The sequence below is a fragment of the Psammomys obesus genome, unplaced genomic scaffold (genome assembly GCF_907164565.1).
Source record: "Psammomys obesus unplaced genomic scaffold, mPsaObe1.curated_primary_1811, whole genome shotgun sequence".
In the NCBI taxonomy this organism is placed as follows: Eukaryota; Metazoa; Chordata; class Mammalia; order Rodentia; family Muridae; genus Psammomys; species Psammomys obesus.
This window is the reverse complement of record NW_026596079.1, coordinates 32814674-32840029: the sequence shown is the minus strand read 5'-3', so window position 1 is coordinate 32840029 and position 25356 is coordinate 32814674. Positions and strand designations below refer to the sequence as shown.

The 25356-nt window shown below is 38.3% G+C and overlaps 1 protein-coding gene across 3 annotated transcripts in view; it reads right to left on the bottom strand.

Annotated features, from left to right (window-relative positions):
* Sybu (syntabulin) overlaps nucleotides 1-25356 on the bottom strand; it is a 71033-nt gene that overhangs the window by 30653 nt on the left and 15024 nt on the right. For all 3 annotated transcript variants that reach the window (XM_055626375.1, XM_055626377.1, XM_055626376.1), the window contains exon 4: nucleotides 11362-11559. In XM_055626375.1, the coding sequence (XP_055482350.1) occupies nucleotides 11362-11559 (198 nt within the window). The remainder of the gene's footprint in view (nucleotides 1-11361; nucleotides 11560-25356) is intronic.

Genomic DNA, 25356 nt, shown 5'->3' with positions numbered 1-25356 from the left:
CTTCACCATGCTGCCAGGCAGAGAAGAGCAAGGGAGCTCTGTTGTTCTGAGAAGAGAATATGGATTCCAGGGCTCTCTGGGACAACTGTAGAATAGTCTTTCCAAATAGGAGTTTACTTAAAGTAGACACTTCCAGCAGGGTGCTCCCTGAAATCAGGATGAGTCGTTTGTTTGCTTGTTTTATTGAGACAGGGTTTTTCTGCATAGCTCTGCCTGTCCTGGAACTGTCTCTATAAACCAGGCTGGCCTCAACTCAGATCTACTTGCCTCTGCTTCCCGAGTGCTGGGGTTAAAGGTGTGTGTCACCACTGACTGGCAATCAGAATGATTCTTACCAAGACAGCACAGATCACAAAGGCCCAATGGAAGAGGGGTATTCAAATGCATGGGAATTGTGTAATTTGTAAACTTCTACCATTTTTTGGATTACAATGAAAGTGACCATCCACTGAGCAAATACTGTTTGTCAGGCAAAGGCTTCCAGTGTGTAACACAGCATCCTGCCCTACACTGATGCTGACAATTGCAAACAAGGAGGCTGTGTATATTTGCTTGCCGGTGCTATGTGGGGCTTAGGCGCTGTGTATGCTCTGCTGTATGCTTCACATCACTTATGACCCCCATAGCACTGAGAAAAAGCTAAGAATTATTTCTCCATACAACTGAGAAAAAGAGAAAATATTTCTTGACATTATATTCTCCCTTCTGCTAGCCGTCCCCCACCTACTCAGAGGTGACCAAGAGCACTCTATCTTAGTGTCCAAATACATAGAATAGCTCCTCCCACAATTACCTCTCAAAGAAGAAGGAATCTTTTTCTATTGAGCCTTCCCCAAGCCTCTTATTGTAGGGTTCTTATAATTACCTTCTTTGAATAGAAAGTGCCATTTGAAAATCACACATCAGTTTGAAATGGCCCCAAGTCTGTGCTGACTCTGACCATTTTCAGGGCTCATCTGATGGGATTTTTTTTTAAATAAGAGCCTTAGATATTAAATATTTAAAAACTCACTTTCATTTTTAATTGTTGAGGTTATAATGTAATCACATCATTTCTTTCTTCCTTTACCTACGGCAAATCTTCCCATATACTCCCTTTTGCTCTCTTTCAAATCTATGGCCTTTTTTTTTTTTCATTAATTGTTGCTACGTGTGTGTGTGTGTGTGTGTGTGTGTGTAATGTATTCACAGATATTTCTAAATATAACCTGCTTGGTCAGTATAATGTTCCTTGTATTTATGTTTCCAGAGACGACCATTTGGTTTTGGATAACCAGTTCTCACTGGGGAAATCTCTCTCTCCCTCTTTCCTCAGCATTCCTTAGCTGCCTATAGTTCTTTGTGCAGGGCTGAGGCTTCGTGGTTTTCCCCCATTCACTTTGACACTCCCATTGCTGTTGTCCTTGTTCAGCTCACATTTAGTCGTGAAGCACTTTTTCAAATTATCCCTAAGAAATGATACCCTGCACATTTTAAGGATCACTTGGATAGCAATGCCATCAGTAATTGGTTGTAGAGATCATGAAACCCTATACCTCTTGCTATGTGATCTCAGGCACTGAATAGCTCTTGGTTGTGAAGGGCACTTAGATACCTACAGGATAAGAGAAAAACCAGCTGTCCTTCTGCTATGCAGAGACCACTGTGACAGCTTGTTGGTTATTTACTAATATCCATCTCTAAGGTCCCTTCTTCTATGTTAACAGGTGTCCATGTGATGAAGTTGTCCTGGGATATAATTAGAAATGACATGTGGCATGTCTTTATTCTGACCATAAGATGACTGGGTGCCTCCATGCTCCCTTTGCCTCCTCCTTCTGCCTGGAACATGGCAGGCACTATGCCCATGGAAGGAGGAGATAACTGTTATAGCAGCCAGGCTGCCTATTAGCTTATATTACCCAAACACCTATGTGCTATTCTGCAAGAGACAAAGACGTATCAGTCTATGTTCAATTAGTATATCTGGGATTAATAAAAACCTATATCCTCATAATGAATGTAAGCTTACAAAAACCGACAAGAGTGCAAGACATGGATTCAAAATTGCTTTAGGTCAAAGTGAAGATTTTATCTAAAAAAAAAATTAAATAGCTCAAAAGATGAAAGAAACTGGGTAAAACTTTTAAATAAAATGTAAGTATGTGGGCATGATGGTGCATACTTCTAACTCCAGCATCTGTGACACCAAGACTAGCCTACATACAAAGTTCCAGGTCAACCAGGGCTATGTAGTAAGACCTCGCCTAAAAAATTATATATATATATATCCTGTATCTAAATCAATGACAGCATAAATACTTTTAATTAAAACAATAAATTAAAAATCACTTGGTATTTATGATTTCATATATGCAAAACTCACTGGAGTTGGCAATAAAATACGCTATTAAAAAATGGAAGCCTCATGTTAAATATGTATGCTCTACTTGTCTATTATGCTATCTCTATCCTAGGCTTAGCCATCTGAATTTTGTATCTTGTTCAGTTTCACTCCTAGGCATTTCAAGCTCCATAGAATTGCATAAGTTATCTCAAACACATAAATCAAACCACATTTCCTCTCTTGAAGTGCTGAAATGTCCTTCCATGCCTCTGGTAACACAGACCTCACCAGGGGGCTATACTTTTCCCCTCCCCACTCGCCACTTGGTCAACCACCCATGCGATTCCCAAGATGGAAGGGGCAGGCTAAGCTTTTCATCTCAAGACATCTCCTGCCTTTCTTGGTGACTATCCTACTACCTTGCTTTATTATCACAACTGAAACTTATCTCACTATGTGCTTATGTTTCAGCTACATCCTCACATTTAAAGTTGGTGACATGAGAACAGACACCACACTCATTCTCTTTCCCATTCTCTATTCAGTTAATGAAAATGCTGTTTGAATAGTGAAAATATTTCATAAGTATGCACCAAGTGAATGGATAAGCTAGTGACTGTATAGCCAGGAGGCAAACATAGGTGTAGCAGAAACTTTTTAATTACATAGTGAACTGAGGTTCCCCTCCCTTTAAATTCTCATGTAGGTTGATCACCTTTACGCAGTACTACAAGTATTCTGCCAACCATATTGTAGCCATGTTTAGAAGCTAACCCTTGGTTGGTGCCATACAGCTTATTTACTGATGACATTTAATGGCTCCCTGATCCAGGTCATGTGACTGAAGAATCTTACTTTCCGAATTACCCAAGGAAACAGACTATGTTGCTAAATACATACATTGTTGCAAACCACTGTACAAGCACAATCAAATGTTACACTACAAATGCACTAGTGTAGAAAACAATGAATTCAGGTCATCGGTACCCATATCTAAGTTCACACTTCCTTCACAAGAAGCCTCCAACCTCTCTCTCCCTGAATTTGGGGCAATGTGACCTATGATGGCTAGTCTCAGTTGTCAACTTGACTACACTGGAATTAACTAAAAAACAAGTAGCTGAGCACACCTGTAAGGGATTTTTCTTTGTGGGGTTATTTGAGATTGAACACCTATCCTAAACCTGAATCATTATTAGTCAGATCCATCCTCAATCTGAGCAGAAAGAAGCCTTTGCTTCATTCCTGCTTGCTTCATGCTCACTGGCAAGTTCATCAATCTTGAGCCATTTCTTCTCTGGTGTTAGAAGATACTTCTGAAGGATTCCAACATAGACAGAAAACTAACAGATCTCTAGGAATTCCTTGGGACTCCAGCACCAGACTGGGACTACTGAAACATTCAGTCTTGTGAATGGAACAACTACCAAATCTTTGGCCTTTCCATCAGGAGCCAGCCATTGTTGGACTACTCAGATCACAATCTACTTTAAGATATCTATATAAACACATATATGAACATATATATATGAATATATATGAACATATATAAATTAGTTCATTATATTAGGGTGTTCCTTTAGAGAACTTTAGAGACTACAACATGACCTTCCTGTCTTGTTACCTCAGGATGTGGGACTGGCTCCAAGTTATTATAACCATGCATTTTTACGAAGAAGGTAAGTGCTGGATTTCCTCAAGTATTCCCACTCTCATGTAGATAGTCCTCGATAAGTGTTTCTCCAGTATGGAGAAAATAAAAAGCCCAACCTAAAGCACACATGTGCATGATTTATTGCTCTAGGTTTACAAGTTTGCATATGAAAGACATTTCCAGGTTTATGTCTGTCATGCTGGGAACTGATGAGAATGCTCAATGGTGGGTGTAGTCGGCAGCAGCTTCCTCTAAGCAGGAAAGACCTGTGTGGCTTCCTCAACACATTACAGTAACTACTGAGCATCTGGCAGACCCCCAACTCAGTGGCTGAGAATACTGGCCATGCAATAAATCCTAGGAGACTGGATTGGACAGCAGTTGCCTTTGAGAAGAGGATTATGGTTCACTAATTCTTAGGGGAAGCCCATTAAGGTCCATTTGGCACCATTATTTTGATTGATTGCGTCATCAAAGGCACAGATGGGAGAAAGACGTGAGAGTAAATACGTAAACCAGCCATAGAGATAAACATTTAAGTATCCTCATTACATTCACGCTTGATGCTGTTGTTTAGGTCCTGCTGAGATAGTCTATGAAATCATTCACCAGAAAGCATTGTCTGCTGTATTCTGTGTGAATATTTTCTCTCTGCAAGAGAACTTAAGGGTCACATTTTACAATAACTCAGTGTTCCCTTAGACAAAGCAATGATCTTTATTTAAAAACATAAAAAATTAGGCAGAGCTCTTGACTAAATGTCCCAGCTCCATTCTTTTGCTGTGGAAAAAAAACAAAACAAAAACAAAAAACACTTGACCAAAAGCAACTTAGGGGAAAGAAATGTTTTTTGTGCTTTTAATTTTAGGTGACAGCCTAGCACTCAGGGAAACCAGGTCAGGAACCTGGAGCAGAAGCCATAGAGGACTGTTGCTTACTGGCTTTTGGCTCTGGATCATGCTGAGCTAGCTTTCTTATATATCCCAGGCCCACCAGCCTATGGATGATACTGCCCAGAGTGGGCTGAGTCCTTCCTCCCATACTAGTCATGAACAAAGGCAATCTCTCCCAGACACTGACGCAGGCCAATCTGATTCAGGTAATTCTTATTCTGGGAAGAAGGTTACCCCTTCCCAGGTGACTTTAGGTCATGTTGTCAAATGAATCAGGGTATCTGGCAAATGGAAGACTTTGAAATCCATTACCAACCATTCTCATATTCATACTCTCTCTGTCTCATCAATCTGCCTGTTTGTCTATCTATCTATCCATCCCTCCATCCATGCACGTATCTATCTATTTATCCATGTATCTATTGTATATCATACATATGATATGTAATATGTATTTTTACATTCTGTTTGTCTCTGTTTCTCCATACATATATATAAATATGTATATAATATGGGAGTATTTCCATTCATAGATATAAATTTTGCAGTGGGCTTCACTCATGATTAAGTGGAAATAACTTAAGACTTTGACATTTCTTTGATGTTCACATCCTGTCTTCAAAATTTATTCTACATTCCTCAAATCAGCTTATGTTCAACTTTCTGAATGTAACTGATGTCACATTGTCATCAGCCACAGTCAGCACCATCTACCATGTCTGTATGAGTTTTTAGGGATTTACATATAGTAGCTTTATATTTTATACCAGTACATCTTTCTTGTCACACTGCTCTATTTAAAATTACATTTTTGGAGGTAGACCTCACAACTTCTGTAATAGTTAAAAGAAAGAAGTAGAAGCCCTCATCTAAAATCCATTTCTAAAGTCTGTGATGTGACCTGGGATAAATTACTAAAAATCTTTTATTTTATTGTCCCTAATTGCAAAATATAAGATAATGACATCTGTTTTTTGCCTTTTTTTGTGTGTGCTGATGTTAGAATGAAATGAGTTAAGAGCTTTTGAATTTTTCCAAGGACAATGAATACTTAGTAAACTCTCAGCTTTCCTTACTATTGGTTTTACTCAAATCAGCCATATTTCAAAATGCTATCCAAGCCCCAAAGTAAACGTAATATATCCTTTCAAGTATTTCCACCTGTCTATTTCAATGTCAGAAACAGATTGCAGTCTATACTCCAGGCTGCACTTTGATGCTGGAGTATTTTTCCTACAGCTGACAAGGTATGAGGGAATTAACTCCACGTCAAAGAACACTAAAAACATAGGAAGTTGAGCTATTGCCTACCTAGAGCCTGCTCTCATACTGACGAGCGTTCATGGTGCTGAAAGGCATTTTGCAGGCTATCGATGGAGAAAGGTAAATAGCAACCCAGCTACAAAACCCTTGATCTACAACGGTGACCTGTCTGCAAGATATGCTGGAGCAACTGTGGCACAAACTTGTGGGAGTGACCGGCCAATTTCTGCTTGACTTTAGGTCTCATCCCTAACTCAAAAGTTAGCTATAACTTCCTCTTGCAAAGGAACAAAAAAATCAAACAGTTTTCTATAATACTCACTGGGGATAAACTGCTCTTAAGGGTAGGTCCCATGTCCAGAAGTAAGTGGCCAACACAAAATGAACTCGGTAGTGTTTTTAGAGGTCCTTTGTCTCATCATGCTTTGTCAGTTTTTGTTGTTGTTTGCTTGCTTGTGTTACCTTACAGGCCTTTTGTGTGTATATTTTGGTTTCCAGTTGGTTTTGTGGTGTTTTTGGGATTTCTGTGTGTACAAATGTGTGTGTCTCTGCATCCATGTTTTTTTTTTTTTGTTTTTGTTTTTGTTTTTTTTTTTGGCTGTTTTGCTTATTCGTTTTGTCCTATTCTGTTTTTTCCCCTTATTTTATTTTCCTTTTTTTTTTTTTTTTTTTTTTTTTTTAAGGTGCTGGTTTGTTTTCTAATGAGAAAACAAGAAAGGTGTGGATTGGTTGGGAGAGGAAGTGAGGAAGATCTGAGAGGAGTTGTGGGAGAAGAAGCTGTAATCATATTGTTTTCAAAACAAAAACCAAATATCAACAACAAAAACATATGACAGTTATAAATCCAATGTGGTGGCTAATGCTTGGAATCTCAGGACTTGGGTGACTAAGGCAGCAGGTTTGCTGAGTTCAAGGCCCACCTGGGCTACATAACAGAAAGGAATTCCAATTTCAAAGTGGCCACAGGGAGAGCTGCACCTGTGCCAACTGCAGGGCCTGAGGCTGATACTCTGGCAGCTGAGGTTTTTAAGAGTGGGTTCAGGAAAGTGGCCAAGCAGACATTTCACACAACTTAATTATCTCTGCAGAAGAAACGAACAGGAACACATCTGGGCTGCAGTGCAAAGGGCTCTTTAAGGAAACCAGGACTGACCAATCACTAAACTAGTTGGTACTTTCAGCGTTTTCTAGAAAATGCCTCTAGGTTGCAAGAAATTGGTGGTGTTTGGTTTTGTAGGTTTTATTTTTATTTTTTTTTTCTAGAAGTAACCAATCCCTGCGCCATTGTTTTGAGGTTATTACAGTTCAGCCAGCCAGGTCTCTAATTTCAATAGCTGGTGATATCTGATTCTAAGGCTAAGGAGATACAGCAGCATCTTTCAAATGCAGATTTTAACATTTCACCTTCTAAGCAGATTTCTTTCTCATTATTGTGGCCCTGACTACTCACTCTTATCCCTTCAATTGCCTCTAATCGTTTTTCCTCTCACGATTCCTATTTGTTTTATTTGTGTAATTGTGCCCCCCCCCCATATTTCTAACCAATTCATGGAAAAAGGTTTTAATACTGCAATTTGTAAAATAGTGACAGTGGACCCTTTTCTTCCTTAAGTTAAGATATTCTCAAGTAATGAACCAGCAACTACAAGTGGCTCTGGAATATTTTAATGTACTTGCAGCAACCAGTCATGGCTTTCACTTCTGGGTCAGACAGTTTTAAATCCTGACAGCATACTGCATACAGGCGATAGTATGCATAAGGGTGGGTGGGGTGAGGGCAGGAGTGTAACCACCTGACTCCTCAGAAAGCCACTAGGGAGGAAGGCTTCCATCCCTTTCCTTTTGATCTGTCATGTCACCCAGATTTGTCATACCTCGCTCTGTCTTGAATTACAAACTCCCTTAAAATGGGGTCACACTTGTTCATCACCTTCATGCTTCCCTCATGCTGGCCTCACTGTACAAAGAACACAGTCCCCCTGGATACTTAGCCACTGGATACTTAGCTCACGACAAACACAGATGCATCCTCCAATGTTTTGCTAAAATAGGAATAAACAAAAACCTGGAAAGTAGAGTTGTCATCCAACAGCACTATAGGAATGCTGTGCTTTGCTCTTTGATACAACTTTTAATTAAATCTGCATAGTGAATAGGCAACAGAAGCCAAAATGACAGATGGCCTCCCAGAAGTTTCCAGAAGGAGTTCCTGCCTGGCAGCAAGAGTCTTCCTGCCTAGGGCACCTCAGGGCTCTGTTGGCAAGGAACAGGCTTGCTTGATTGCTTGTTATTTCCCTTTCCAACCCCTCCTGCATCCCTTGGCAGTTTTCTCTGCTTGGCCTATATCACAAGCCCTGTGACCATTATTTGTTCTTGATTTCCCTGACCTCAGGAGCATTTCAGGGACTACTTTCTGATGTAGGGACAGCAGCGTCCTCAAATCTAGAGCAATGGACCTAAAATTAGATGGGCTTTGCTTACTTAATCTTAAAGAATCCCTGAGGCCCCTCAAGTGATTGCCACTAAATTGCTTGCTATTTTAGTAAACCGGTGTTGGTTTTAATGAATTGCTTTTTTGAAGTAGAACATAGACCTAGAACTGAAGGTCAGCTTAGGCTCAGGGTCCGGCGGGCTGTGGAGAAGCAAATTGGCTTTATTTAAACCTGAGAGCAGGACCTGACTGTGCTGTAACAGCCTATGTCTCTGCATTTTACAAGTTCTAGGAGTCATCCAAGAGCCTTGTGTCCAGGACTTCCTTTCTCTATATTCATGAGATGGACAGAATTCAGAGACAATGTAGGCCACCCCGCAGCGTCTTCTTATACAAAGAATTTACCGTACAGATTCCATACAATAGTGGCAGGTACTCTTGCAATGACAACGTTTGAAACTGTAGTTCACTGAGAAAATTTAAGGATTCCTTTAACACAAATTTAAAAAATGAACAAAAGATTGCTTAGGTGTTATATATGCCTATAAACAATGAAATAAAGAGTTTTGTCTTGGGCCATTAAATCAGTAGTCATATATCTTAATAAACCAGATCCATGAAGATGATGAAACAGTATAGGATATTTTGTGCACAAGATCATTTTGTATGGACTGTAGGTCTGAAAGCAACCCCATTCTGGCTTATGAGAGAGATGACAGAGACCTAGGCTGATATACCACGAATCTTTCTGCATGCACTACTCTCCACCATACTCCAACCCAGCCAGAAGTCCCCAGGAAGAAGAGGCTCTCCACTTTGAAGTTCCCAACCTTCCAAATCATAAGTAATAAATTTCTTTCTATATCATCCCATCTCAGGTATTCTGCTGTAATGACATATAACAGACGGAGACAAAAAAATCACTATTATTTTTAAATACAGATAGTCTACAATCAAAGTTGCTAGATCCCTTATGTATTGCTGGCAGGAATGTCAAATGGTATGGTCATGTTGGAAGCATATGTGGTAGTTCATTACAGTGTTAGCCTAAAGTTATCACATGACCCAGCGAGCAGTGTTGAGAGTTCCTGCAGGCTTGCCCACTGCCACTGCCTTCAGCTTACCCTCTAGTTAACACTTTGCCCAAGAATTCTGCTGTACTCATTAGCTTGTCCTCTCATAAGTTGGACCTTTGGGCTGTTTAGCAAGCAAACAATATTCTCTCTTATATATCTGAAAGAACTGAGAACATGTTCGCACAGAAACATGTATACAAAAATTCATGGCGACATTATGCATAATAGTTCAAATGTAGAAATAGCCCAAATGTCCAGCGTGTACATATATGTGAGGATGCCAGATCCTCTGGAACTGGAGTTAAAGACAGTTGTGAGCTGCCATGTGGGTACTTGAAATTGAACCCAGGTCCAGCAAATGCTCTTAACTGCCGAGCCATCTCTCTAGCCCCTCACTCACGTACTTTTTTTTGTCAACCTCAAACTGCTTTTTAAAAATGTTATTTCAAAATGAAAATTTACACACAAAAGATATTATTAAGCCATTAAAAAAGAAAATATCAAATACACACAATACTGATGAGCCTTGAAGATATTATTCTAAGTGAAAAAGTCATACATGAAAGAGTGCATGTATGATTTTGTTGTTGGAGACAATACACATCCACAGAAAAAGAGACTGGTTAGTGGATTCCAGGGACTGGAGAGAGGAGGATTTAGAGCAGCTGCTAAAGGATTTAAGGTATTCTTTTGGGGTAATGATATATTTTTGGATAAAGATAATGGGGCTCTTTCCACAACAGTTAAACAGACTAAAGTATACAATTTAAATAGTTAACTTAAGATATTTGAATCTTGTCTCTATAATGCTGAATCTCAATTCTTAACTTGGTGAGATCTAGAATCACCTGAGATGCTAGGCATGCTGAGTAGTTATCTCAGTAAGGTTAGCTAAGGTGGAAGATGTGTCCAGTGTGTGTGTGCCTGTGCCTGTGTGTAATTCAACCATGGATGCTAAAGTCCTATGTCATTTTTTGTTTATACTTTTGTAGGTTCTGAGAATTTACCTTCTAAGCACCTGGCATCTCCATCATTGCAATAGTGATCTGCATGTTATCTTACAGCATTTGATATTCTGCCATTATTGAAGATATAGATGTTACACTTTAAATTGCTAAAAGGAGATAAATTAGCCAGCTTAGCAATTATGGCTAGCTATAGAGATTGTCATCAAGATAAATATCTCTTCACATGTATTTTCACTTTAGAAAAATCAAGTAGTAAAATAAAATATACTATCTTTTTATTTTATAATTGATTTTTATATAGGATAGAATTGATTATAGAGTTTAAATATCTGTTAAATTATCCGGCTTATATGTTTCCAACTTGTTTTCTTAAAAAAAAAAAAAACCAAAAAAAAAAAAAAAAAAAAATCTATCTATGATGGTTACATACGACACTTAATTAGTAGCAACTGTCTCCCAAAGAAAGAGCATGTCAATTCGTTATCCAATACCAACTGGTTATCTGGGAAACATACATACAGGTAATATTATACAGATTAATAAGATTATATGTGTGTATTTAGAAATATACATGTTTATAGACAACAATAACTAGTGAAAAAAAAGAAGCCATGGATTTGAAAAAGAGCAGAAAGGAATATTTGGGAGGGTTTGGGGCAAAGAAAGGGAAGTGATAAATGATTTAGTTATATAATAATCTATTAAAAATCTTTAAAGAGTATAAAACATATGAATAGTAAGGTCACTTACCTGGCTTTACGGTGCCTCCCTTTGGTTCTTTTTTATAACGAGCTGACTGGACACTTCCCTCACCAACCATTCCAATCCTGCATTTCTTTCTGGTAAAGTCTTCATCGCTTCCAGGGCAAAAGCCAATTGGACTATGCCCTGTATCTGAGGGCGTCTTCACAGGGGACACTGACTGGCTGCTGGGACAACCTGTGTCATCTAGGAGACAGAAATCAATGAGTGTTGAGTTACGATGGAGAAGCCAGGTGCATACATGCTCATGAATGAGTTCTGTGTAAGACCCAAATAAACTGGACACAACTTTCCTATTAGAATCTTTTGTTTGTTTGTTTGCTTTTTCTATATTTTGGCTATAAACATTGGCAAAGAAAATACTATTTTAAGGAAAAACTTTCGAGATATATACTATGTTAAAGTTTCTCTTGTTGAGATGAAACACCATGATGAAAAAGCAAGTTAGAGAGAAAAGGATTTATTTGCTTGCAGTTCTATACTGTTCAATGTTGAAGGAAGTCAGGACAGGAACTCAAACAAGGCAGGATGTAGAGGTAGGAGCTGATGCAGAAGCCATGGAGGAGTGTTGCTTACTGGCCTGCTTTCCTGGCTTGCTTAGTCTGTTTTTTCAGAGAACCCAGTCTGAAGACTCTAGCTTGTGACAAGTTGACATAAACCAGCCAGTATGTATACTTTGTAAATCTTTTGATCATAAAGACTTTTGTAGCATGCACTTTTTGGAATCAAATTATATATTTCCTTGAATATTTTATATGGCATTATTTTGGTTCATATCTGTCCATAGATTTTTAGTTTTGGGTTTTATTTATTTTGGTTTTTGTTTTGTTGTGGCAACATAATCTCACTATGTGGCCCTGGTTGGCCTGGAACTCACAGAAATCTATCACCCTCTTCCTTCCAAGCACTGGGACTAAAGGTTTTGCACCATCACACTTTGCTGTTCTCAGATGTTTGAATGGGTTACGTAATATGAAATTCAGAAGAAAAAGTCAGGACAATTAGCATGCGCTTTTCAGAGTTGTTTTGATAGAAAAATAAAATTATTTGAATGTTACTGACATTACCTAAGCTTCTGAACATACGGCCCATTATCTGGTTAATAGAACAGAGCCTCTGACTTTAGAAGTTCAAGGAAACAGATAGAGGTTACCCTATTTTAAACACATATATCCAGCCAAAATGGTTCAATCAGATGTATTCTTATCCGTAGTAAACTGAAAAAATAAATACTAAATTTCATTACAGCTAAGTCTAGCTGGGGTCATTCTTTTAAGCTAATGTATATATTGTGATCAGTGTAGGTGCCGATTAAGCAAACAGAAAACTCACATTGTTGTTTCTTTTTTTTTATTATTTAACTTTTATTAATTACACTTTATTCATTTTGTATCCCCCCATAAGCCCCTCCCCATTGTTGTTTCTTAAAAATGCTTTCCATATTTACTTGAGTATTTATGATGGCCGATTTATCTATTTAAGCTTTAATGAGAATTGTATGAGAATGTAGGACCTTATTAATGTTACTTTAAGGTATGCATACTCAGCAGAATAGTAAATTTTCATTACTCAACACTATTTTACTAAATGAAATTATTTTGATATCAGAATTACTTTACCAATTAAACAAAAGATTGTAAAATTATGCATACCACTAATAATCTTGGAGCTTTTTGGTTTTATGAATAATAGAGTAGCCAAAGTGATCTGCCATCTTGGGACTGTCTTGGGGATCCAAAGCTGGAATAAGAACAGGATAGAACTAGGGCTAAATAAAATACAAGGACTGCATGAATTGTGTTAGGCTTTGTCTAAAAATGAATTGACATTGCTTCACTTCTGGCTTCTATTTCATTTTTATTACAAAATATTCAAGTTCCTGAAACAAAATGAACTTGGCACTTCAAGACAATGTATTTTTCTTGCTTTTTTTTTTTTTTTTTTAACTTTGGACACATTACTGTTTATGGGAACCTCTATAATCTGTTTCTAGCAATGAATGGTTGTTAGCATACTAAGCTTGCAAATGTGCTATTTCCTTCCTGAGTCACCAGACACTTTCGGATCTATGTTCCAGAGGTGAACCCCTCTCTGGTCTGTGACTGTTCAGCTATTTCATCTCATGCTTTCCATGACTCCCCCTCTATATGCATGCCCTTGTTTCAGTGCAAAAAAAAAATCAGACCTCCTCTCTCAGGGTGCAAATTTATATACTGGGTCAGACTCCAGCAATTAATACAGCTATACATTGCCCCAGAGAAACTTTTCCTATTACAAAGCAGATAAACCCCAAATGAATGTGTTCACAGTATTCAAAATTGCCTACTGCCTTTACAAAGATTTACCTATGAATCAAACCCATCAATTTTTTTTGAGTGATACTGGATTCAGATTAAATAAAAATCTATGCTTTAGAATGCCCCCTCACCCCTTGAATTTGCCTAAAATCAAAGGGATAAAATTAAGAGATTTCTAGTTGGGAAAAAAAGTGTTGAGAAAAGCTTTTGAAAGTATGTTTTATATAAATAGGAATCAAACAAACACATTTTGCTTGGTTCTATCATATCTTCCTGGAATAAATAGAGTACTACAAAGCATCTTTTTCAGTATTTGTGACTTCACACACAGTTGGGATTAAGTGCTATGGTCTAGAGAAAATTCAGGATGTAAAACTGGCGCCATTGTAGAAGGAATTGCAAGTTTTCACCGAGAATCCATGGTCCACTTGTCATCATCAGAACTTATAACCTATATTTTTGGGAGACAGGATTGATAAAATAAAGATATAAATCAATCTTAAACTTTGGGTACCTATTAAATTATTTAATAACTTTCTACCATTGTTGCAGAAACAACAGCAATGGGAGACAGGGATTTTCTTAACATATGTGTATCAAATTCTGGCACTGAAGGGGTTCACAGTTATTGTACCCACTCTGATCCTGATTCAACTTACAAAGAAGCCAAGAACATTGGTATATATTATCACATTGGCACACTTTGTCTTGACTGAGAAGTCTAAGGTGAATGCACATGAAAAAAAAATAACAAGTGCTCACAGTAGCCTGTGCTATTTGCCTTATTTGTCTAGTGGAACCAACACTAACAACGGAAGGTAGCTGTGTAAAAGCAGTCTTATTAATTTTGCTGTGGTACAGGATAGACTCAGAACTGCATATGATGAACAATCATGTGGTCAGCCATGGTACCTGAAGTATGAAGAAGTATTCCATGCAGTAATGAAGAAGTGATTATCCTTTCAAGTCCTTCTGGGGCTATTTCTCTGCTCTTACCAATTTGGGGGAAGCTAATACTTTCAAATTTCTGTACAACATATATTCAGTTGTCATTTACCAAGATATTCTAAGAATGGCAAAGCCATACTGCTGCTATTTGGTATTTATATTCAATCCTACAATTGTAAACTGACATTAAGATCAAAGATCTCAACATAAAACCAGACATTCTAAATCTGTTACAAGAAAAAGTGGAAAGAGCCTTGAACTCATTGGCATAGTAGGCAACTTCCTGAACAGAACACCAACAGCACAGGCTCTAAGAGCAACAACCAATAAATGGGACCTCATGAAACTGAAAAGCTTCTGTAAAGCAAAGGACATTGTCATTAGAACAAAATGACAGCCTACAGACTAGGAAAGGATCTTCACCAAACCTATATCTGACACAGGACTAATATCCAGAATATATAGGAACTCAAAAAGTTAAAAAGGAACAAATCAAGTAATCCAATTAAAAAAAAGGGATACAGAGTCAAACAGAGAATTCTCAATAAAGAAATATAGAACAGCAGAGAAACAATTAAAGAAATGCTCAATGTCCTTAGTCATCAAGGACATGCAAATCAAAACGACCCTGAGATTTCACCTTATACCCATTAGAATGGCGAAGATAAAAAACTCAAGTGGAGAGGATGTGGAGAAAGGGGAACCTCCTCCACTGCTGGTGGGAATGTAAACTTGTACAACCGCTTTGGAAATCTATCTGGCACTTTCTCAGACAATTAGGAATAGTGCTTCCTCAAGATCCAGCTATACCACTCCTAGGCATATATCCAAAATATGTCACAAGGACAGCTGTTCAACCATGCAGGTAGCAGCTTTATTCATAATAGCCAGAACCTGGAAACAACCCAGATGTCCCTCCACTGAGGAATGGATACAGAAATTGTACATTTACACAATGGAATACTACTCAGCAATCAGAACAAGGAAATCATGAAATTTGCAGGCAAATGGTGGGACCTAGAAAAGATCATCCTGCGTGAAGTATCCCAGAAGTAGAAAGACACACATGGTATATACTAACTTATAAGTGGATATTAGATATATAATATAGGATACAGATACTAAAATTTGTACACCTAAAGAAGCTAAGCAAGAAGGAGAACCCTGAGTAAGATGATCAATCCTAATTAGGAAAGGCAATCAGGAAGGACAGCAGAAGAGGGAGAAAACAGGAAACAGTACAGCAGCCTACCACAGAGGCCTTATCTAGCAGGGTATTAAAGCAGAAGCTGAGACCCATAGCCAAACTTTGGGTAGAGTGCAGGGACTCTTATGAAAGAAGGGGGAGATAGAAAGACCTGGAGTGGACAGGAGCTCACAAGTAGAGCAACAGAACCAAAAAATCTGGGCACAGAGGTCTTTTCTGAGACTGATACTCCAACCAAGGACCATGCATAGAGATAACCTAGAACCCCTGCACAGGTGAAGCCCATGGCCGCTCAGTATCCAAGTGTGTACCCTAGTAAGGGGAACAGGGACTGTCTCTGACATGAACTCAGTGGCTGGCTCTTCAATCATCTCCCCATAAAGGGGGGGGGGGTGCAGCCTTACCAGGCCACAGAGGAAGACAATGCAGCCAGTCCTGATGAGACCTGACAGGCTAGGGTCAGATAGAAGGGGAGGAGGACCTCCCCTATTGGTGGACTTGGAGAGGGTAATAGGAGGAGATGAAGGAGAAAGGGTAGGGTTGGGAGGGAGTGAGAGAGGCAGCTACAGCTGGGATACAAAGTGAATAAACTATAATTAATATTAAAAAATAAAAAAATATTAAATAAGATCAAACACACATTGAAAGATGTTGGTGCTTTTGTAGAGGACCCAGATTCTACTCCTGGCACTCACATGTCAGCTCATAATTGTCTGTAATTCTGCTTCCAGGGGATCTGATACCTTCTGATCTCTGTGGGTACCAGGCATACACATGGTACGAGTGTGTGTGTTTGTATGTAGGCTAAACATTTATATACATAAAATTAAAATAAATAAATCTTTTTCAAAAGATATGTTAGCTATTAGATCCACTATATGTATTAAATGGAGTGAGTCTTCTGTTTCCTACTGCTATTGACTGCTAAACTGTATAATCTATAAACTGACAATCATGGTATTTATAATTGTAACATTTGTTGTTTACGTTAATATGAAGAAATTATTAACGGCTAACACTTCTATAAAATAGAAATGAGGGAACTATTTCGGGGCAGGAAATGGAAGAAATCCTCACAGATTCAGATTGCTGGAAGAATGTCTGTGTTTGGTCAGAGCACCACTTCTTCAAGAACAGGCTGCAGACAATTGTCAGTCTGCAGAAGGAGGAGGAGGAATTGAAAATACACACACACTCACACACAGCTACTTATGTAACTGAATGTTTACATTTCCTTTGATCCATGGCAAGTATGTCTGTTGTAGAGTGCTTGATTAAAAAACCGTGAGCAAAAACAACTTAGGGGAGGAAAGGATTAATTTCAGCTTTCACCTCCATGTTAGTGGGTCCTTGAAGGAAGTCATCACAAGGACTCAAGTAGAAAATATGGAAGAAGATTGCTTACTGATTCACTCGTTCATGCTCAGCTGGCTTTCTTATACCACCCAGCCCTACCTGCTTAGGGCTGCTACAGTGGGCTGGGCCTTCCTACATCACCTAGCAATCAAGAAAATGTTCCCAGGCCAGTTTGATTCAGGCAATCTTCAGGTGATGTTCATTCTTCTCACAGGACTCTAGGTTGTGTCAGGTTAGCAATAAAAACTACCAAGCACAGCCCCTATGTTTTAAAGAGCCAGAACTCCTTTACACAATGAGATTCATTTAAAAGTATAGGGTAATTTCTTTCTGTGGTCAATATTTGAAATCCCAACTAGATGGGTCCGGGATGGCCACTGGTAAAAGTTAGGTAAAAGCAAACCTGCTTAAGACTGTACCTAAGTGATCGCTACCTGCAATGAGGTAAAATAATTTATATATTTAATTTATGTATTAAGAAATTTTTTCTTTAATTTATATATTAAGAAATGGGTCCACCAATCTTGGTGTTATATACCTAAAATTAGAGCACTTAAGAGGTTAATGCAATGGCCAGGCATGCCTTTAATTCCAGCAATCTGGAGGTAGAGGCAGAGACTGGAGGATTACCAGAGATACTTGTGGTGAGGGGCTTGTGATTGTTCGGTTGTTTAGAATTAAGAGCAGGGGAAAAATACTGAGTCTCAGGAATCCTTGGAAATTGCTGTCTATAAAAAGCTTAGTAACAAATATAGAAATACACCCACAAAGTAGTTTCCACACTGTTGACTGGGAGAAAAAGTTCTTAAGGTCTATAAAGGCAGCTAGGGAAAAACTGGGAACTGTTATAATTTTGTTGCCTGGATTATGCTTAATTATGGAGAGTCATTTTCCTTTCTGAGAACATGCAGTATGGTTAAAATTATATTACTGCCTACAAGTATAAAAATGTATGTCTCTGTATTTTATAAAATAACTTTAATCTCATTTTAAATGTGCTATGGGAATTTACAAAATTAAAGAAATTTAAAAAATCAACTGTTGCTTTTAAAAATTTTAATTGCACCTTACAATTCTAAAATTAGTTCTCAGTACAAGTAAGTAAATACATAATAATTTTTTTTTGTAATTGTTACCCAGAAAAAGAACAATTTGGCCTATTTGATTCTCTAGATTAAAAACCATAACAACAAATATACTGACTTTAATAAATATTAATAGACAAGCTTATTACAATGCCAGGAAGCATTTTTACCTGGAGCTTGATAGTTTACCAAGAAAGAAGTCGTGGAATACTAGCAGGCCATGGCTGGGTAACATGAGTACCAAAAAGCAATAAATAGAAATGATTGATACTCATATTAAAAATCCATGATTAATTTTCACACACACACACAAATCAAGACAAGCAGAGCAAATTCCTCTCCATTCCTCCAGTTCCTGACACCCTGCTAAACCACTGGAGGTGATGCATGCGGGAGAATGTCTATTAAGGGCTAGGGTGCAGCTCAGTGGTTGTCTAGGATTCAGGAAGCGCTGCGTCGACCTGACCTGGCAGTGAAAGTCTGTGGTCCTAGAATTCAGGATGTGGGGGAAGGATGATCAGAAGGCTAAGGTCATACTTGACTGCAGAGTAAGTTTGAGCCCAGCTTGGATAACATGAGACACTGACTCAAACGAAAAGGAAGGAATCATCAGACATGCTGACTACAAAAAGCAAGCAGTAGATCTTGTATTTATTCCATTCGGTGAACCTGGAACTCCTTACCGGTTTGGCATGTTCTTTTTCCTTTTACAAAGGCATTTTGGCTCATCTGCATTGTGTGGGGTGGCTCACTAGAAACAAAAAGCTGCAGCAAAGGCTGTCTACTCAGCGAAGAAGTTGGAAATATTCACTAATTGGGTTTTTACAAAATTTGATACCACAAGGAAGTAAACACACACTTTTGAAACAATTACAGATATTTCCATGTTATATACCATTACGTTAATTCTGTTAGTGATTTTAAATAGTTCTGGGATTATATCAGAAAATGCTCGGAAGCTTTCATAAATGGTATTAAGGCATGTAAAGAGACATGTAGTGAATGATATCTAGAGATTTGCTTTAAAACAAGTAAGAGAGAGTAAGATGCAACAAATTAGCAACCATGTTTTAATATTGATGATACTGACAACAGACATAAAATACTGTACTAATCTGACTTTAAATATGCTTTAAAAAGTTTTGAAATAATTAATACCTTGTTTGTTTTTATTTTGGGGGGAACCGGTTCTCACTATTTAATCCTGGCTGCCCAGAAACTCTTTATGTAGACTAATGGAGCCTTAAACTCACAGAGATCTATTTGTTTCTGCCTCCTTAGTGGTGAGAGGAAAGACACATAGCAAGAGGCTTATCTATTTAATTTTTGAAGCATTATTTTAAATGAATATATTCCAAATAAATGCGATACTGATTTTTCAAAAGATTCCCTGCACTCTGCCCAAAGTTTGGCTATGAGTCTCAGCATATGCTTTGATATCCTGCTGGATAGAGTCTTTCAGAGGCCCCCTGTGGTAGGCCCTTGTCCTTTTCCCTGTTTTCTCCCTCTTCTGATGTCCATCCGCTTTGCCTTTCTGAATGAGGATTGAACATCTTACCCAGAGTCCTCCTTCTTGATTTGGGCAGAGTGCAGGGAATCTTTTGAAAGAAGAGGGAGATAGAAAGATCTGGAGAGGACAGGAGCTCCACAAGGAGAGCAATAGAACCAAAAAAGTCTGGGCAAAGGGGTCTTTTCTGAGACTAACACTCCAACCAAGGACCATTCATAGCGATAACCTAGAACCCCTGCACAGATGTAGCCCATGACAGCTCAGTGTCTAAGTGGGTTTCCTAGTAATAGGAACAGGGACTGTCTCTGACATGAATTCAGTGGCTGGCTCTTTGGTCACCTCCCCCTTAGGGGGGTGTATCCTTACCAGGCCACAGTGGAAGACAAAGCAGCCAGTGGTGATGAGACCTGATATACTAGGGTCAGATGGAATGGGAGGAGGACCTCCCCTCTCAGTGGACTGGGAGAGGGTCATGGGGGAAGAAGAGGGAAGGGGATGGGATTGGGAGGGAAAAGAGGGAAGGAGCTACAGCTGGTATACAAAGTAAATAAACTATAATTAATAAAAATAAAAAGATACTTATTTTTAAAGACCATTTCCATTTGATATCATATTATAAGCTTGCATTTTTCTTACTCTTGTTAAAACTGCTTTTACATCTTACAGTTATATTTTCCACTAAATGTTATTAGCGAATAGAATGTATGTCCAATAGAAATCTGCAATTTTCATAAACTTTGTGATAATTTATATTTCAGTACTCTAGTATCTCACTGAATTCCTGACGATACTAAATGTTCTTTTGCTTAATAATTATATATGATGTTTTGTTGTCATAATTTACATGTTTTTTGTTAGTAAAGCTTCATGTATTTCATTCTTGGTCTTCTTTACATATCCCTTGATTGGTTCATGTCTTTTCTAATTGAGTAATCAGACTTTCTTAAAGTATATATATGTTAAATAAACACGGCATTAACTCAGTATTTTAACTTTTACCTTCATAATGTTTTAAACATACAAACATTTCTTATTTTTTCAAGTCTCTACATATGTTCACATATGTTCATTTGTGTTTTCTTTAAATAATTTTTTTTTTAATTTTGTCTTTTTGTGTGTGTGTGTATGCAGTGTTCTGTCTGCATGTATGCCTGCGCTCCAGAAGAGGGCACCAGATATCATTACAGATTGTTGGGAGCCACCATGTAGTTGCTGAGAATTGAACTCAGGACATTTGTAAGGGCAGCTGATACTCTTAGCCTCTGAGCCATCTCTCCACCCTCTTTAAATAATTTTTATACATGCTTAGAACATCTTTTTAAAGATCAACACTTTTCTCAGTTACTATAGTTTAATTTGTCCTTTTTATTAAATCTATCTGTAATTCATTACAAAGTTCGTTGTTGAGGTTAGGTAGTAACTATTTTTTTATGACAATTTTTAGGAAATCAATTGTTTTAATATGTTTCTAATGCCTTTACATAGAAATTTAAAAGAACTGAATATTTTGGCAAGTTAACTTGTATTTTTAAAATCTTAATATCACCAAAATGTTTACATGTTTGTATACATATTATACAATTTTCTGATATTTAACAAGTATGCCTAGCAACCAGTGTCACCAAACACACTTGGTAGAAACTCTGATGGACAAGCCCTACTTAAATGTTTTTGTACCAATTATGTAGAATTGTTAGAATTTTACATTAAAATGTCAGCTCTCAGAGCTGGGTATGGTAGCATAGCCTTTAATTCCAGCAGTGGAGAAGAAGCAGAAGCAGAAAATCTCTAAGTTTGAGGCCAGACTGGTTTACAGAGTGAGTTCCAGCACAACGAAGACTACATGGGAAAACCCTGCCTCAAAAAAAACAAAAAACAAAAAACAAAAAAACAAAACAAAAAACAAAACAACAAAAAAACCCAAACCCAACAAACCCAACCACCTCCCCAACTCTCAGAAATTAGAAATAAAATATTCTGTCATAGTCTAAGAAGTATATCTCTAAACCTCCCAGCCCTTGTTTGAGACTGTATGATCTCATAGCTCATTTGCTTTCCAAAATGCTGAACTAAATAATTCCAGAAGACACATTTAAATTTAACATCAGTTAGAAGAAAACATGGCTTTTGAACCCAAATGTCTTGAGGCATTCAGTAACACATGGATGCAGCTCAGTGTTCAGTTGCATAAGTTATAAGTTAAAGGGGAATTACTGACACTGTAAAGAGGCATTACACAAAATAATATGGAAGTCTACTTTATTTTCACAAATAATCATTCACTAGCATTCATTCAACAGTTACCAAATACCTACAACGTGCCAGATGCTTCTAATACAATTGTTCGAAATACCATAGTTTTGAAGACAGTTTGGTGAATGCCAATAAAATAGCACAGCTTAAACTCACGGTTAATATCAAGCATGCAGAATCTAACCACACACCATACACTGAAGGGACATAGGTGAAGCAGCAAACTGCCACACTCATGTCTATCCTATAATTCTAACAATGTGTTAGAGAAGAAGGACCTGCGGCTCTGAGAAGAAATGAATTTCCTAGTTACAGAGAGTAGTTGACTCAGAGTTGTATGAAAAACATGTACCATTTAAAAATCACCATGTACTATCTTTTCTGCTTGAGCCTGTTCTAGAGGAAACATTAGCAATTCTCAAAACTCTCAATTAAAACCAGACAAAGCAATCTGTCAGAAAGCAGTCATCCCATAATAAGCAGACCACAAAAATTTGAGGCAAGAAATGCTTCCATATTTTTGTGAAGGCGGTGTTCCTGCCTCCATAGAGTGATTTGCACAGAAAGCATACTTTTGCAATCTATGCTTTAAGAGACCTTTTATCTCTTCACCCAACATAGCATTTTTTCATAGTAAGAATTCACAAGTGTTTAATACTCCATACTAATTTTGCTTCTGAATTACACAAAATATAATTATTATCTTGTGTCCAGTGCTGAGGAATAATACCCTCATCCATTCATCCATTCTGTCAGATAACTATCACTGAAATCCTTATGTGTCAGGCATTCTATGTAGGTGCAATAGTGACCAATACACAGAGATTTCCCTTAAAGGGTTCCCACTGTGGTAGTAAGGACAGACAACAGATAACTAAATGGAAAAATATGTAAAGAGTATACTCCGAGGTGCAATGTGCTATTAATGAAAGACACTGGATGTCATTATATAGGCTCAACAGTAGGATGAGCCTTATTAGATAGCTTGTCATGGACAGCTTTCAAGGACATAATTTGAGTTGAGACAAAACATAAAAGAAAGAAAAAAAAAAAAAAAAAAGGAAGACCTGTGTGTGGAGCATCTCTGGGAGGCCAAGCAAAAAGGTGGTACACAATGGAATATTAGGCTTGCCAGCATGGCCACTCACACCCGAGTTGAGGGCAAATTGTTGAGACAAAAGTTCAACTTTGTCTCAAAAACTGGCAGTTTGCTGTGAAGAAAAGCAGAGGAATGGGGCAGTAGCTGCAGAGGTGGGGTCAGAAGGAACTTTGTGCATGCTGATAAACATGGCTTGTCTAAGTATCTCAGAGGTACACCTCACCCTCAGCCATGGAATGGGTGTCTTCTAGAACAAGTGGAGATTGGGATAACTATTTAGTGGATGCTTCCTTTGTTTCTTGGAGACAAAAATAATCATCTCACATGTGAACATTCCCAAGATTTCTGAGCTGGTTTGGAGCCTTGTGTTCTCCCTTAAAAGTCTCTGGGTGAAGGACTGGGCAGGACAGGGGACTGTACAGGAGAAAGTCTGTTCATTTTCTCAGATGGCAGACCAGGGGCATTGTACAAAAGGGCTTGTGACTTGGTTTTTCTCCCCAAGACTCAAGTTGCTTAACTTGAAAAGGAATCTGGAAGGAAAATATCAGGGCAAAACATTTAATGTGGTGTGAGTAACGCATTTACCTATTTAGTCTGGAAGGGGAAAGGGCTTAAACTGGGAAACTGAGCTACCACGGGCCACATCCGAGCAGAAGTTCTAGGTTATATCCATAGATGGTCCTTGGTTGAGTGTCAGTCTCAGAAAAGACCCTGTGCCCAGATATATTTGGTCCTTGTAGAGCTCCTATCCTTTCCATATCATACTAACTTCCCTTCTTTCATATGATTCCCTGTACTCTGCTGAGGGTTTGGTTATGAGTCTTAGTGTCTGCTTTGAAACACTGCTAGGTAGAGTCTTTCAGATGCCTTTTGTGGTAGACTCCTGTCATAAGTTCAATGCACATCCCATTTGTCTTTCTAAATGAGGATTAATCACCTTTGCCTGTGTCCACTTTCTTGATTATCTTCTTTAGGTGTGTAGATTTCATTATGTTTATCATATCTTGTAGGTCTATATAAGCGAGTATATACCAAGTTTGTCTTTCTCCTTCTGGGATACTTCACTCAGAATGATCTTTTCTAGATCCCACCACTTGCCTGCAAATTTCATGATTTCCTCCTTTTTTGATTGCTGAGTAGTATTCCATTGTGTAAAAATACCACAATTTCTGTATCCATTCCTCCGTTGATGGACATCTGGGTTGTTTCCAAGTTCTGGCTATTACAAATAAAGCTGCTATGAACATGGTTGAACAAATGTCCTTGTTGTGTACTTGAGCAAATTTTGGGTATATACCAAGTAGTTTTCCAAAGTAAGGGGGACACGGACTATTTCTAACAGGATCTCAAGGGCAGGCTGTTTGACCCCCCCCCCCCAGGGGAGGAGCAGTCTGTTAGGCCACAGAGGAGGACTTTGCAGCCAGCCCTGAAGATGCCTGATAAAACAGGGTCAGATGAAAGGGGAGGAGGTCCTCCCCTATCAGTGGACTTGGAAAGGGGCAGGGAGGAGACCAGGGAGGGAGTGTGGGGGGTTGGGGAGGGAATGAGGGAGCGGGATACAGCTGGGACACAGAGTTAACAAAATGTAACTAAAAAGAAAAAAAAAAAAGGAAGTGGAGGAGGACCTACCCTATCAGTGGACTTTGAAAGGGGCAGGGAGGAGATGAGGAAGGGAGGGTGGGATTGGGAGGGAATGAGGGAGAGGGCTATGGCTGGGATACAAAATAAATAACCTGTGATTAATATAAAAAATAAAACTTATTAAAAAGAAAGGAAAAAAAATTACTGGGAAACTGGAGAGGCAGCTGAGTTTGGTAGATGGAATGCTGAATCCAGCTGCCACAAAAGCTTTGGGCCAGTGATTCTCAACCTTCTAAATGATGTCAAGCTTTAATACATAAAATTGCTTTTTTCACTACTTCATAAATGTAATTTTGCTACTCTTATGAATTGTGATATAACTATCTGTGTTTTGCAATGGTCTTAGGTGAACCCTGTGAAAAAGTAGCTCAACCCTTAAGGGTTTGCAGCCCACAAGTTGAGAGCCATTGCTTTAGGTAGCAACAGATCTTTCTGAATTTCCTTTTCTTTAGCAATGTCAGTTTATTTACTGGTTCTAGGTCATGGCTTGTTCAAGGCTCATATTTTTTGTTTGTTTTCTTAAAAAATACATATACGTTTTTAAATAAATGGAATTGTTTGGGAAGAAGGAAGGCCTGGAAAAATAG